Source organism: Vicugna pacos, chromosome 21 (assembly GCF_048564905.1).
Source record: "Vicugna pacos chromosome 21, VicPac4, whole genome shotgun sequence".
Classification (NCBI taxonomy): Eukaryota; Metazoa; Chordata; class Mammalia; order Artiodactyla; family Camelidae; genus Vicugna; species Vicugna pacos.
This window is the reverse complement of record NC_133007.1, coordinates 22,879,535-22,895,525: the sequence shown is the minus strand read 5'-3', so window position 1 is coordinate 22,895,525 and position 15,991 is coordinate 22,879,535. Positions and strand designations below refer to the sequence as shown.

Here is a 15,991-nt window from a genome sequence, read left to right as displayed (position 1 = left end):
CCGCACGTGCCCCTCGAATTCAGACTTCCCATATAAAGAGACTCTCCATTGGGGATTTTGTTTTCTCATGGTCATTGTTATTGTTAGTTCCAAGAATCCTTATTTCCCCCAATAATTTTTCCCAATAGATCAGTGGGTTTCTAGGAGCCTGAGAAGCAGTTGTCAGAAACCCATGCATGTATTTTCTCGATAAGAAAATCATGCATAATAACCATCCTTATGTGCAGCCAACTTTGTGCTGAGATTTGCTGCCCTTATAACCTGGGAGGGTCACCTACCTGCTTAGGCCAGTGTGCAGCAGATGAGGAACCTGGATTCCACCCCAAACCAATGAAATTTCATCTGAGCTTTTAATAGTTGCAGGGGGGAAATTTGTAACCCTGGTTGAGTGGGAGGAGGGGAGGTGGTACAGGTCTCTGAATATGTGCTATTATTCCAGGAAAAAAAATTGAAATGTTAAGATTCTACATTTTAAAAAAGGAAAGAATAAGATACTGTGTTCTGTGTGATTTTGAAAATCATAATTGAGAAATAAGGAAAAATCTACTTTTCTCTAGAGAAAATATGAGAAAACCACCAAAAGTAATGACTTAAAAAGGAAGATGCTATCTCAGAAACAGAGTCAGCTTCCAGAAACTTGGGCAACCAGCATGTGCCCACCTGAGCGCTGTGACTGGACTGCTCAAATGCTTCCACCAGCCCCACTCTGCAGCTCCTCCATCAAGGTACCAGCTTCCCGTTCCCAGTCCCTGTACCTCCCTGCAGCAGAAGTACAAGAACTGTCACAATCTGATCTCCCACAAGATACCACTTATTTAATGTATTAAATATATTCATGTACTTAGTGTATTTTGAGATCCTACTGTATTCTAACTCCTTGGCTATTTACAAAGCATGCGTTTATGAAACAATCTCTGATTTTGAAAGGGTTACTCTCCTGTGTGGAGTAGAAAGAGGGAGGAAAGGTGACAGGACACGGCAAGAGGAGTATGAGTGTGTTCACCCCTTACAGTCCACTTTCCTTTGGCCCCGTGCCCTTTGGCTCACTGACCATACTACAGGGCTTGTTTTCAGAATTCCGTGCTTCTTCCCGTGTCAGATGTTCTGACACACGCCTTCTTCTTTGCTTGGAATCACCTGTCCTGATTCACCACCGGTTCACGTGTCTTCAACCTTCAGGTGCAAACCTGTGTCTCTTCCACGGGCCAGTCTTTATTAATCCCCCCTCCAAACTGCATTAGATACTCCTCTTGTTTCCTATCACAAGTCCGTTTACTTTTCCTTTTTAGCACTTATCACAGCCATAATGAATGTACATCTCTCTTCCTTACTGGACAGTAATATCAAATTAGAGGTGCCCTTTCCCTGGGAAAGACAAGGTGAGGGTGGGAAGGTGAGCGCACACGTGTGCACCAGCTCTTATCCCAGCCTGCCTCTGTGCGGCCCTGAGATGACGCCTGTGGTCACCTTCACACAGGGCTGCAATGCCTATTTCTGCAGCCAATGAGCAAGCAACTTGAAGAATAGGCAAGGGCAGCGTTTTTTAAAACATTTTTTTATTGAGTTACAGACATTTTACTATGTTGTGTCAATTTCCAGTTTAGGGCACAATTTTTCAGTTATCCATGAATATATACATATTCATCGTCACATTCTTTTTTGCTGTGAGCTACCACAGATCTTGTATATATTTCCCTGTGCTATAACAGTATAATCTTGTTTATCTGTTCTGCATATGCCTGTCAGTATCTACACATTTTGAAATCCCAGTCTGTCCCTTCCTACCCTCCTCCCCCTTGGCAACCACAAGTTTGTATTCTATGTCTATGAGTCTGTTCCTGTTTTGTATTTATGTTCTTTTTTTTTTTTTTTAGATTCCATACATGAGTCATCTCGTATGGTATTTTTCTTTCTCCTTCTGGCTTACTTCACTTAGAATGACATTCTAAGAGCAGCATTTAAATCACTATTCTCCAGAATAGTTTGTCACGCAAGTGCTTCCCGTACCACCTCTATCTGGGGTTTCCATCAAGAAGGCCAACATGAAGCATAGAACATCTGTGGGTGAGAGCCCAGAGACAAACTCCGATGTCTGCTCTGAGAGTGCAGCATAGTGATAATCCCATGTAGTGAGTGTTTAGTGGTGCTGCACTCCAAAACCTATGTTCTCCGTGTACATCATCTCATTTGTCCTTTATAAGTCACATGAAGGTGTTATTGGTAGTCTCATTTTACATATGAGAAAACTTAAGTTCATAGAGGTTAAAAATCTCCGAGTTCACACAGAAAGTGAATGTTAGACGCAGGATTCGGATCCAGCCTACTGAACTCTAAACTTGAGCATTTAATGACATGTGTTGCTTCCGGAGTCGGCATACAGATGCTACAACATCTGTCATTTATTTTTAATTTTTTTTGTTGTTGAGGGGGTAAGTAGTTAGGTTTATTTGTTTGTTTTTAGACGAGGGACTGGGGATTGAACCCAGGACCTCATGCATGCTAAGCATGCGCTTTACCTACCACTTGAGCTATACCCTCCCCTCTACAATATCTGTCATTTATTTTTTCAAATGTTTGACTCGATAGTGTTATATCTCAGATTTGCTTCCATAGCCCAGGCTCCGTAAGCTTTCTAATGAGGAATGAGACGCCAGGGGCAGTCAAAGGTGTTGCAATAGCTACATGCCAGAGTCAGGTATTTTAAGCAGCTCCCTCATCTACAATTTTATCAACAAGTAACACTTTATGAATTAGACAAATGAATGCTAGAAGTTGTAAGAACCGGGGCAAGTTTACACTGGCTGTAGAATGTAAGAAATGGGCTCTCATCAGTGAAATTAAACATAGTCAATGTAATTGATTTACAGATACTTCCTGCCCTGCCTTAAACAATTATAAAAATCCCTGCACTGAGAATGCCCCGGGTGAGATCTTGAATGAGTCTGTTTATTGTTGAGAACTCCAAAAAGGACTGGGTTGCCTAATGCAGGCTAGAGATAGCAGAATCCTGCCTCTGGAATTATGAATTTGGGTGAATCTCTCCAGTACGCTGATAAACAGAGCATCCAAATGGTCGGAGACCTGGGTTTCCTGGACTTGGAGAGCAGATGACAGAAACTAATTTGCTTAATTGGTAAACATATAAGGTAGCAACAGTCTTAGTTAATAAAACGTCCTTAAGTGCAGCCAGCCTTCTTCTGAGACGTGCTTCCACTATAACCCAATAGAAATTTCTACCAATATAAAAGTCCAAGTGCTGTCTTGATGAAGTTGACAAAGGCCAGTTTGCTGCAGAAGTAGAGCCAAAATTCCAAAACAGACCAATGGAATTTTGATCACTGAGGTTTTTTTAATCTGTTATAAACTCTGTTTTGTTGTTGTGCTGTCCTTTTTCACTTAAATTTTATTTTTTATTTACATGTAGTTGATTTACAATGTTAGTTTCAGGTGTACAGCAAAGTGATTCACTTATACACATACATACATATTTTTTTCAGATTCTTTTCCATTATAGGTTGTTAGAAAAAAATTGAATGTAGTTCCCTGTGCTACACAGTAGGTTCTTGTTGTTTATCTATTTTATGTATAGTAATGTGTACCTGTTCATCTCAAACTCTTAATTTATCCCTCCCCTGCCCTTTCCCCTTTGGTAACCATAGTTTGTTCTCTATGTCTGTGACTCTATTTTGGGTTTGTAAATAAGATTTGTATCTTTCTTTTTAGATTCCACATATAAGTGATATCATAGGATATTTGTTTTTCTCTGTCCAACTTACTTCACTTAATATAATCATCTCTAGGTCTATCTATGTTGCTGCAAATGGCATTATTTCATTCTTTTTATGGCTGAGTAGTATTCCATTGTATATACACACCACAACTTCTTTATCCAGTCATCTGTCAGTGGACGTTTAGGTTGCTTCCATGTCTTGGCTATTGTAAATAGTGCTCTGTGAACATTGGGGTGTACATATCTTTTCAAATTAGAGTTTTCTTCAGATACATGCCCAGGAGTGGGATTGCTGTGATCATCTGAGTTTTTAACATTTACAAAGAGAAGTTTGTTATCCTGGTTGGGGTTCAAGCTGGGGAGGTGCTGGGGGTATCTGAAGATATGCTGTTATTCCAGAGAAGATTGGCAGAGTGAAGATCCTGTGGTGCATGTGTGTAAGAGAGAGATAGACAGACAGAGACAGAGGGTGGGAGAAAAATGTTATGGTTCATCTGATATTGAAAACCATTCAGCAGGAAGAAGAAATATATACTTTACCTCAGAAAAGAGAAGACCCAACCACCACCACCAAAATTGTTAATCCCCAGAGGATAAAACTACCCTTGGAGCAGAGTCAGCTTCCAGAACCTTTAACACCCAGCATACACCCGCCGGAGGGCTGCTTCCAGACTCCTTGGCTGTTACCACCAACCCCCTCCAGCAGTCCTGTAACCAAGGTACCAGATTCTTGTTTTCAGTGTCTCCCCTCCCTGCAATGTAATAGCAGAAATCAACAGAAGTATCAAGGAACTTCTCCCTAATCCCCTGCAATACACAATTCTTTAATTAAACCACAAATGTTTTTATCAAGTGTGTATTTTGAGATCTTACCTACACTCAAATTCCAACTCTCACTATGCTGTCTTCTGTGTTAGGATAATCTCTGACTTAGTGTGTACCTAAACCCTTCCTTTTCAATTAGTGATTTGTTTAATTTTATTTTTGTGTTTCCCTCAATGCACAATGAAAGAGAGAGCTTAGGGTGCAATAGGATGGAGAAATATAGAGACAACCAAAGCACTGTCCCCAGTTCTTTCTCTCTTGTTTTTTACTATGTGAATAATATCATCTTAGAAATTTAGGAAATGCAGGTGCATAGGCCAAAAAAATTTAATTTTAAGTATCTGAAATCTCCCCTCTGTCAAATGCCATATTTTTGTAAATAGTCTTTCTGATTTTACCTTTTGTTATGTTTCTACAAAAAATAAGAATTTGCCCCAGTTTAATCCCATTACGTGTATTTTTCTATAATCTAGTTTTTTTCCTTACTGTATGTAACTTGAAGTGTGATTTAATTCAAGCAATATCGACTTAAATTATCATTTTAATGTAAAAGAATAATTGCACAGTTATTGTGTAAGTTTAAAAATAAGCCTTTATTACTATTCCCTATACACACAATGAAGATAATAAGAGCACGTGTCCATCAGGTCTACTCTTAGGACTCTAAGTGTAGATACATAATTTCTTCCTTAAGAACAGTGCACTTCTTGTCAAGGTGCTGCTCTTCCTACTATTATGAGGTTTCTGTTGCTGATTAGCTTGTGCTGGGAATGAGCATCCCAGTGTTAGAGAGAATAGATCACGATAGTGAGAAGTCAGAGTGAAGCCCCGTGGCCCACAGGTCACAGCCTGTATAACTGTAGTGTCAGATCAGACCGCAGGGAGCACTGCTGGTCCATGGAGGCAGCCAGCCTGTCTCCATAAACTGGTCCCTATAGACCCACATAGCCCACCCTTGCCCCCCTGTTTCCTCTTACAGATCAGCAGCCTCCCCTCCAATTCAAACTTCTCCCCTGAGACTCAGAAATAGTGCAGGCCCCTGGGGAGACAGGAGGTCAGAGAAAGTCCCCTGACACCTGACTTCTACATTCTTCCCCGAAGGGGCCTGCCCCTGTTGAATAACAGGAGAATGCAGAGGAGGAAAAACAATTTCCTCTCTACCTGTCTGAGTTCTTGTGAAACCCCCGTATTAAAAGAAAGGTAAACAAGGAAAAAACAAGCTGAACTCTATTAACATACACCTCAGTATACATGGAAGATACCCAGGAAAAAGGAGTAACTCCCTGAGGTGGCCTAAGCCACCAGCTTAAATACCATCTTCTGCTTTGTTACAATAAAATTAAATGTATACCCCCCCCCCAAAAAAAATCTTCAACCAAAAACAGAAGGAAAAATGGTGTGGGGAGGCCAGTTATGGGGAGGTTACCAGGAAAAGCAGGATTAATAAAGCTGAGGTTTGCTATGCAGATTGAACTCCACCGACAAGACTCCTGAGATTTTGAGTCTTCCTTCTTTTCCTGGTACGCAGGGACAGACACCCTTAGAAATGGAGATTTAATTTACAAATGTAAATTTCCCTTACAAAAGGGCAACTTCTTTTCAATTTTAGAGCTTCTTCTATGTATATTATTTTGTTTTCTTTGTTTGTTTTTCTAAAGTCATTAGTTTAAAATAATTCTATGCCTAAGAAACATATTTGGGGGTGGCTGATTCTGTTATGCTTAAAAATATCCTTTATCTAGGACATTTCCAAACTAGGGAAGTTCATGGGATTCTTCCAATGACTGCCTTACGAACCCCTTTTCATCACAGCTCTGCTTTGATGAAAAGGGACTTTCTACCTGGGGTATTTATTTATTTATTTATTTATTTATTATTGAAGTACAGTCACTTACAATGTGTCAGTCTCTGGTGTACAACGCAATGTTCCAGTCTTGCATATACATACATATGGGTCTTTAAATTGCCACATCTACTGAGATGGAACCAATGGTTTCTGACCAGAGACAATCCCTACTCTTAATGCTATCAAGGGTGATTTATTTTTTCCCTATTTATATCTTATCATGCTCACTAAAATGATAGGGTAATTTAAGATTATTTTTCATCCTCCTGTCTGTTAGGAATCACTACGCAGAAGCATTGTTATCATCCACTGCCTCTGTACTCCACATGGCACTTCCTAGGAGAAATACTTTTTTCCTTGGGTTAATAGTTTTTAAAGAAAAATATCCTTTCTACTATAGTCATAAAATAATGAAAAAAAGAAGAAAAATCACTGTTTAAATCTTCTCTATTTCTTCCACTAGATTAATTATACTGTGTCAGTGATCTTTGTCTAGTTTTTTTTTCCAACTCCACCCAATTATGTAATTTGTTAAGCCTTAATATTAAACCTGAGATCATATTAGAGGATGAATTTGTGTTCCCTTTCTTAATTGCACCTGTACTTCGTGTGTCCTTCTAAGTAGAAACCAAAGTTGAAGGCTGTTCCTAAAGAAGCTTCCAGAGAGGAGGGCTTCCAAAGGGGCCCCAAAGAAGTGATGGTGCTGAATGCAACAGAACCATTTATATATGATGTCAGAGAAGGCAACAGAGAGATGTTTCATGCCACAGTGGCTACTGAGAGCGAATTCTTCCAAGTGAAAGTTTATCATGTTGCCCTGAAGGAGAAGTTCATCCCAAAGAAAATTATTGCCATATCGGATTATGTTGGCCGCAATGGGTTCCTGGAGATATTCCATACCTTATCTGTGTCCGATGTTAATGCTGACCGAAAGATGGAAATCCCTCAGAGCCTGATTAGAAAGGCAAATGCAACTCCTAAAATCAGTCATCTCCACTTGCAAGTTCCAGGAACATTTGTGAATGGGGTGTTTCAGGTGCACAAGGTAAGCCCACACCATTGTTTTGCAATATTTCTTCTGTAACCCTAGACTTTAAACATCTTAGCTGCCAAATGTATTTGACTAACTTCGTAAACACAACAACTCAAAACCCTGCTGACTGCGGATTGTTGGGTGGAGTTTCCTCACTTCAGAATTTAGGAAAGATTCTTCTTCCCAAGGTAACATCATGCAAGTTCTTTAGATAGTGATTCACCAGAAATCATGGCATTTTTATCAGCTGTGCTGATCCATTCGTGCAACCCTGGTACAAAACAGTGCAGAATTTCTTTCTTTCTATCTATCTATCTATCTATCTATCTATCTATCTATCTATCTATCTATCTATCTATCTACATATAGATATAGATATATACAGAGAGAGAGCTCTTATGATTTTGTTTCTTTGAGATCTGCCCCATCTGTTTCAGTGACAGCTTAACTTAATTGTAAATAAAGAGTTGCCCTTCCAAGCTTGGATTCCAGTTGCAACAACCAGAGTAAGAAATTAGTAGACTGCTCTGCCCTAGAATCCAGCTCTTATCACTGGTCAGCTAAGATTCTGATCATCTGAACTCCAGAATGCTCTCATCTCATCCAATGCTCTCATCTCCTCCCATTCTCTCATCAAAAAATTGTGGAGCAAAAGACTTTGGCATTAACCAATAAGAGAAATACAGTTATTGAAAACATGAGAGAAATTGAGTAATGTTGTTCCTAAATTTATTACTAGGGACAATAAAATGTAGAATTTTGGTGAATTCTTAGAATTAAGGTAGATATTTCAGTCCCAGCACATCACAGAACTACTACGTGTAGCTGACGTAACTTTTCATGTGACGTGTTGCTTCAGGGTCCATTGCATATATATCTTCTAGGGTGGCCCTTTACTGTTACCCCTGTCATTTTCGGTACACTGTTTAAGTGACTGTGCACACATGTGCATTTGTAGAATTAATGAGTAAAATAAGTGAGATAGAAACTAGAACAATGGGACTAGATGGTCTAGATTCAAGATTTGAGCAGATTAGGGAAGAATGACTAGAGAAGATAGAAGAAAGAATTACACGTTGACATAACAATCTACTTAATGAGGATTTGCAACAATCTTTTTGAGATTCATCATAAGACATGAATGGCCTTCTCTGTTCTCAGGGAGATTCAATGAAACCAGCAAAGGTTATCAGACCACTGTATCCAAGTTTCCTCAGAAATCTCAGCTGTTCTGAGGTGGAAACAGGAAAAATTAGGAAAGTAATTAATTTTTCTAGAAGTTAACACAGAGACCTAAGGCAAGGAAAGGTAGAAAGAGGATTTAAGTATGAGAATAATCTGAACAAGACATCTTACGCTGTTTGGTACCTGTACTTTTGGACCCCCATCTCATAGTAGCCTGCCTGAGACAAAAGTTTCCCCTGACACCCTTTATTTTTCAGGGTTGTGAAAATTCCTGATCCAGTTTTCAGATGATAAGGGCTTTTTTTTTTTTTCAGAAAACGGTGTGGAATGAATGCATATATTATGAAGTACATGACAGTACAGGAGCTATGGAGGTCCTGGTGTACGGAAGACTGACCAGAATCCTCTGTGAGGAAGGCGACAAACTTAAACTCATCTGCTTTGAATTGGCATCAAAAGGGGAGGGAAGGCAATTAAGATCTGTCATTCACAGTCACATCAAGGTGAGACCTTCTGGGGGACACGGCGGTTCCAAAGAGGAAGACGTTAGGAAACGTAGGCTGCTGCTATTACACAGAGTCTAACAGGTGAAAAAAAAGTAATCCTTGCCCTTTAGTGGGTGTAAACTTTTTTTCATCATTCTTTTTTTTAGAACGATATCTTTAATTTTATTAAAGAGAGAAAAGAGAGGTTATCAAAGGATATGGTATCTAAGATAAATATTATAGAAATGGTTGGATTTTCAAAGCAGGGAGATTATTTAGTAAATGTGGGCGACATTAAGGCAGATTTGCTTCAAATACTGGCTCTATGATTTGCTAGTTGACTAATAACTTAATTCCTAGGGACCTCTGATTTATTATCTATAGAATGGAGGAAATATCTTTTATCTCAGAGGACAGTTAACAGAATTCATTCCAGCCCTAAATGATGAAGGATGTTCCTGAGCATTTCCGAACACAGAGTTACCTGCCTTTGGTGAGATACTCATACTGGTCCACAACAGAGGTGGTCGGTGGTGGTTTGACTTGCTGCACTCACACACACACACACACACACACACACACATTCATGTGGAATTCTGGAACACTAACAAAGGCCTGTAAAGGTAGACCTTGTTTTCTTGTACTTCACTTTATTGTATTTCACAGATGCTATGTTTTTTACAAATTGAGGGTTTGTGACAATCCCATGTACAGCAAATCTGTTGGCACCATTTTTCCAAGTATTTGTTCACTTTGAGTCTCTGTATTACACTTAGCAATTCTCATAATATTTCAAGCTTTTTCAATATTTATGTATTTGTCATGGTGATCTGTTATCAGTGATCTTTGATGTTACTATTGAAATCATTTTGGGATTCCATGAACCGCACACCCACGTAGTATGGTGAATTTCATCAATAAATGTTGTATATGTTCTGACTGCTCCATTGACTGGCCATTACCCCCAATTCTCTCCCTCTCCTTGGACCTCTCTGTTCCCTGAGACACAACAATATTGAACTTAGGCCAAATAATAACTCTACAGGGGCCTCTAAGTGTTCACATGAAAGGAAGAGTCACACATCTCTCATGTTATATCAAAAGCTAGAAATGAGGGGGGTGGGCTATAGCTCAGTGGTAGAGTACTTGCTTATCATGCACAAGGTCCTGGGTTCAATCCCCAGTAACTCCATTAAAAAAAAAAGTACAAAAAACTAGAAATAATTAAGTTTAGTGAATGAAGCAGCCTTATCTTGGAAGAAGATGCCATCTACGGCTTTCATAGCTGGAGAGGAGAAGTCAATGTCTGGCTTTAAAGCTTCAAAGGATAGGTTGACTCTCTTGTTAAGGGTTAATGCAGCTGGTGACTTCAAATTGAAGCCAATGCTCACTTACCATTCTGGAAATCCTAGGGCCCTTAAGGATTATGCTAAATCTATTTTGCTGGTGCTCTTTTAAATGGCACAATAAAGACTGGATGACAGCACATCTGCCTACAACATGATTTACTGAATATTTTAAGCCCACTGTTCCTGAGACTGCTCAAGAAGAAAAACATATTGCTTTTGAAATATTACTGCTCATTGACAACACACCTGATCACCCAAGAGCTCTGAAGGAGATGTACAATGAAATTAATGCTGTTTTCATGCCTGCTTGCACAACATTCATTTTGCATCCCATGGATCAAGGAGTAATTTCAACTTTCAAGTCTTATTATTTCAGAAATACATTTCACAGCTGCCACAGACAGTGATTCTTCTGATGGATCTGAGCAAAATCAAATAAAAACCTTCTGGAAAGGATTCCCCATTCTAGATATCATCAAAAACACTCATAATTCATGGGAGGAAGTCAAAATACCAACAAGAACTAGAGTTTGAAGGAAGTTAATTTCAACCTTCCTGAATGATTTTGAGAAGTTCATGACTTCAGTGGAGGAAGTAACTGGAGATGTGGTAGAAATAGCAAAAAGAACTAGAATTAGAAGTGGAGCCTGAAGTTGTGGCTGAATTGCTATAGTCTATTGATACAACTTTAAGGGATGAGGAGCAAAGAGAACGTGGCTTCTTGAGATGGAATCTACTCTTGGAGAAGATGCTGTGAAGAGTCTTGAAATGACAACAAAGGATTCTGAATATTACATAAGTTAGTTGATAAAGCAGTGGCATCAGTCAGCAGCCATCAACATCAAGTCAAGACCCTCCACCAGAAAAAAAAGATTGACTCACTAAAGAATCAGGTGATGGTTAGCATTTCTTAGCAATAAAGTATTTCTTGACTAAGAAATGTACGTTAATGCTACTACACACTTAATAGACTACAGTATAGCATAAACATAACTTTTATGTGCACTGGGCAAGCAAAAAAAAAAAAAACACTGTCATTTTATTGCAACATTCGCTTTGTTGCAGTGGTCTGAAACTGAACCCACAATCTCTCTGAGATCTGCCTGTGCTGGAATGCAAACAGATCCAATACAAAGGCTGACATATCCAGGCACTCAGAAATGCACATGCTCTTAGATATTTCCAGTCCTCAGGTTCTCAATTAGGGATTCCCAACGCTTCCTTCACAGCATTGCACCAGGAGTACCTCTCTCCCCTTTCTTCCACCTTTCCCCCCAGTGAGAACTTTCCCTTCAGCTCTCAGCACTGAGAACACCGGCTCCTTCCTCTCTCTTGTTCTCCGACGACTCCTGCCTGCCCACCTGGACTCAGGCTGGGTATGAGCACATATCTCATTTCAGGGTCCCAGCCAAGAACGGGAGGGTGGCGATGACTCCAAAGAAGAAACAGAGGAGAATAAGAGAAGAGTGTTTTAGAAAGGAAAGGAAAAGGGGTGCAGCCCAAAGCCAGGGGACATGGTGTGGGTGAAGGCAGAAGTGTACCATCAGGGTCATCTCATGGTTTCTCATTCTCTCCTTCTTCTTCCAGGTCATCAAGCCCAGGAAAAACAAGTAACAACCACTCAGCCCTGCTTCACATGTGGACACCTCGCAACGTCAGCAGCCAAGCTTCCAGTAGGCTGCTTCTGAAAACCCGGGCGCCATTAATATTGATGTTTATGAAGCTAAGATCTAGGTACCAGGAAAAAAGAAAAAAGCTATATATGCATGTGGTTAAAATACAGCAATATATATACAAGCTATTAATTCTTAAAAATGGGGTGTTAGGAGTGCCTTTCATTTCCTTTTTTTATATTTTTCTATATCATCTGAATGCCATGTTTTGCACCTATAACTTCTTTAATTTGGAAAAAATAATTAACATCATGTTTTCTTTCTAAAAATGTGCTTCCCTAGGAGGCTGATTAGTGGGTTTGTTACTTAAAGTCTTAAATAGTCTGTAGCCTGCAAATCAGATAGAGACACATGGGCCCCAAGCAAAGTTTAGATTTCTACTTTGGGTGTGATCTTAACAGGGTACAGCTCTGGTCAAGAGCGAACAGGTTGAACAAGCCGTGAGCGAACAGGTTGAACAAGCTGTGCCCTGCTCAAATAAATCCAGCAGAGAGGCAGATGGGCTGAAATGCAGCCTGTGCTTCAGTTGCTAAGCCTTGTCCTAGGGTGGAGTTGCTTTAGTACAAAACAATGATGCCTTTTCAGAAAAGGTCTCCTGAAGGAGCCATGACTGAGTGATTTGTCTGCCAAATAAGGCAGCTTCTGGTGATTGGCACGAAGTCACTAGCAAATGTTGGAAGCAGCTCCAGCCCTGTCTGATGTGAAATAACCAGGTCCACTCATTTACTCAAGTACCAACAGCTCAGAAGCCCTCCAGCTATACTTCCTGGTCCTCACATCCCACTCCTGTGGATTCCGTGAGCTGGCTGCCCCGGGCAAAGACTTGTATTAGGCAAACAGCGAACAGTAACTAATTCACTCTAGACTACAATGGCAGGAAGTCGATATCTAATACTGAAATTCACAGTGTATTTATTGACCACATATTTGATACCTGGTACTTTGCAATCATTTTGTGTCACTTAATCTTCATACTAGCTCTAGAGGGTTGATCGTGCTCTTCTTTTTACTCTCCTAATGAGACAAATAAGGAACAGAGAGGTCAGATCACTTTCTTAATGATTAAAACAGTTTCATCATAACAAGGATTTCCTTCATGCCACTTTATTGTCAACTCTCCCTCCAGTTCCAAGCTCCGGGTACTCACTGACATAGTTTCTTAACTTCAGCTTTTCCCTTTTCCAGAGTTCCCTAAAATGGAATTTTAAATGTATGTAGCACTTTGAGTCTGGCTTCTTTCACTTAGTATGTTGCATTTAGGATTCATCGACGTAGTGTGTGTATCAGTTTATTCCTTTTTATTGCTGCGTAGAATTCAGTGTGTGGACACACCAAAGTTTGCTTATTCATTCCCCAGGTGAGGGGAAATTGGATTGTTCATAGTTTTGCACAGTGATGACTAAAACTGCTACAACTGTTCACATGCAAATTTTTATGTGAACATGTGTTATCATTTCAATGAAGAAAAATCTTGGAGTGAGACTCTTGGTCCATAGGGTAAATTTATGTTCAAATATATAAGAAGTTGCCATAGTGTTTCCTAACGTGACTGCAACATTTTCCGTTCCTACCAGCAATGTGTGAGAGTTTCAGTTGCTCTGTATCTGCCTCAGAGTTTAGCACTGTAGTTGTGTGTTAACTTTAAAAGACGAACGCGCAAACTCTCTCGCAAAGTTGTGTACCATTTAACTTTCCCGCCACCTTGTACGACCCTTCTAATTCCTCCTCATCAGCACTTGGTATAATCAGTTATTTTAAATTTTAGATAGCCATTCTAATTGGTGCCTAGCAGCATTTCACTATGGTTTTAATTTGCATTTCCCTAAAGATAAATCATGTTGAGGATCTTTTATGTGTTTATTTGCCACCCATGTATCTTTTCTTTTGCCCACCTTAAAAATTCAGATGTTTGCTCTCATAACATTGAGTTTTGAGACTTCTTTACAAATTATGGGTACACGATCTTTAGTGGCTGTGTGACAAGCAAATATTAAGTCCCAAACTCTGGCTTGCCCTAACAGGCTTTAAAGGCATCTTTTGAAAACAACTGTTCATTTTGGTAAAGTTTAAATGATCAAATATTTATCTTATTTAGATTGGCTTTTTGTGTCATAGCTAAGAAATCTTTGCCTAAATCAACATCACAGAGATTTTTCTCTTGTGTTTTCTTCGAGAAGTTTTATACTTATAGGTTTTACATTTAAGTCAATGACCCATTTTGAGTTAATTTTTGTATAGAGATTGAGGTATAAATCAGACCCATTATTTTTTCTTTTTTTCAACTTTATTGAGGTATATTTGTGATATAAAATTTGACCTACTTAGTGAATACATTTGTCACCAGTTTGTATACATGCGTATGCCTGTGATACCATCACCACAATCACGATTATTTTTTAATAAAAATATCCAGTTGTTTCAATACTGCTTGCTGAAAACGTACCCTTTCTCCATTGAATTGTGTTTGTACTTTTGTAGAAAATCAATGGAATGTCTATGTCTGGGCCTATTTCTGGCCTCTCTATTTTCATCCTTGGGTCTGTAAGCCTATTCTTTCCCCAATATCATAAAATTGTCTTATTATTTATATTCCTTTAAAAAATACTTTTAGTCATTGTCTTAGAGTTTATAATATACATCTTTAATTAATCAGAATCTACCTTCAAATACTATCATGACGCTTGACATATTGTATACGGACTTTCCAGTGGTGTATCCTGATTCCTCCCTCTCACATTTTGTGCTATTGTTGTCAAACATTTTATTTTTACTTATTCTATGAACACACAATAATTTTGTTTCAGACTAAGGATTAGCAAACTATGGCCAATGGGCCAAGTTCAGCCCATTAGTTTTTTTTGTTCAGCATGCCACTGGTTTTTATGTAGCCCACAAGTTAAGAATGGTTTTTACATTTTTTTTAATGTTTGGGGAAAAACTCAAAAGAATGTGATACAGGAAAATTTCATAAAATTCAAATTTCAATGTCCTTGATACAGTTTTATTGGAATGCAGACTTGCTCATTGATTCGTGGATTTATTGCCCATAGATGTAACCGGTGTCCAGGGTCTTGTCTCATCCCAGAAAGAATTCAGAGACAAGACGCAGGGGTTAAGAAAGTAAAGTGAGGATTTTTGAAAGGATGGATAGTACACTCTCAAGGGGAGAGCGGGCAGGCTCAGGTGAGGGGCTGCTCTGAGTTTCTTTGGTAAGTTGGTGACATAGAGTGTAAAAATGAATAGGCTGAATATTCATTGGGGAGGGAAGGGTTTGGGGTCATGTTCCCTGATTTTCATCCCAACTCCACTCTCCCAAAGGGAAGAGGGACTTTTGTCCTTATTTAGTCTGGATGGGAAGTGTCATTGCACTGGTGCATGATGGTACCTCTAATCTGCAAGGCTTGTTTTACTGAAATGAGGGCATAATGAGCAAAAGGTTACATTGGGACACTGGAGATTCCTGCTCTTCTTTGTTGGCCTCCAGGACACTCATCACCCCAGAAGGTGAGATCGTTTATCAGTGCAGAGTTTCCTGCTTTTCTTTCTCTGCCCAAGGACCCCTGGTGCTCACATGATGCTATGATTTCCTTCCTGCCCAATTCCTGCCATTTGGTCTGCATCCTCCTTTCTCTGCTCCTGTCTAGCTCTCTGCCTGCCCTAACAGATTGTCTGTGGCTCTTTTTGTAACCAGCACAAGGTTAACCATCTGTAACAGAGACCACAGGGCCCAAATAATTTAAAATATATACTATTGGGTCTTTTGCAGAAAAAAATTGCCAACTCCTCTTTCTGAGAGCATCAGTTATCTTCTAGAACACTTAAAACTTAAGAAAAAATAAATTTTACTTAACTTTATTTTTCAGAT

The 15,991-nt window shown here is 39.3% G+C and overlaps 1 protein-coding gene and 1 non-coding gene across 2 annotated transcripts in view; both read left to right on the top strand.

The window, feature by feature from the left end:
• Positions 1-14,568, top strand: part of IFI16 (interferon gamma inducible protein 16) — a 56,113-nt gene extending 41,545 nt beyond the window's left edge. The window contains 5 exon segments of the mRNA XM_072946305.1: positions 558-725; positions 4,246-4,449; positions 7,027-7,446; positions 8,934-9,122; positions 12,041-14,568. Of these exon segments, the coding sequence (XP_072802406.1) occupies positions 558-725; positions 4,246-4,449; positions 7,027-7,446; positions 8,934-9,122; positions 12,041-12,130 (1,071 nt within the window). The 3' untranslated portion in view covers positions 12,131-14,568.
• On the top strand, positions 10,221-10,296 carry TRNAD-AUC (transfer RNA aspartic acid (anticodon AUC)). Its single transcript has one exon. It is a non-coding gene; the product is annotated as a tRNA-Asp (tRNA).
• Positions 14,569-15,991: the final 1,423 nt, after the last annotated feature.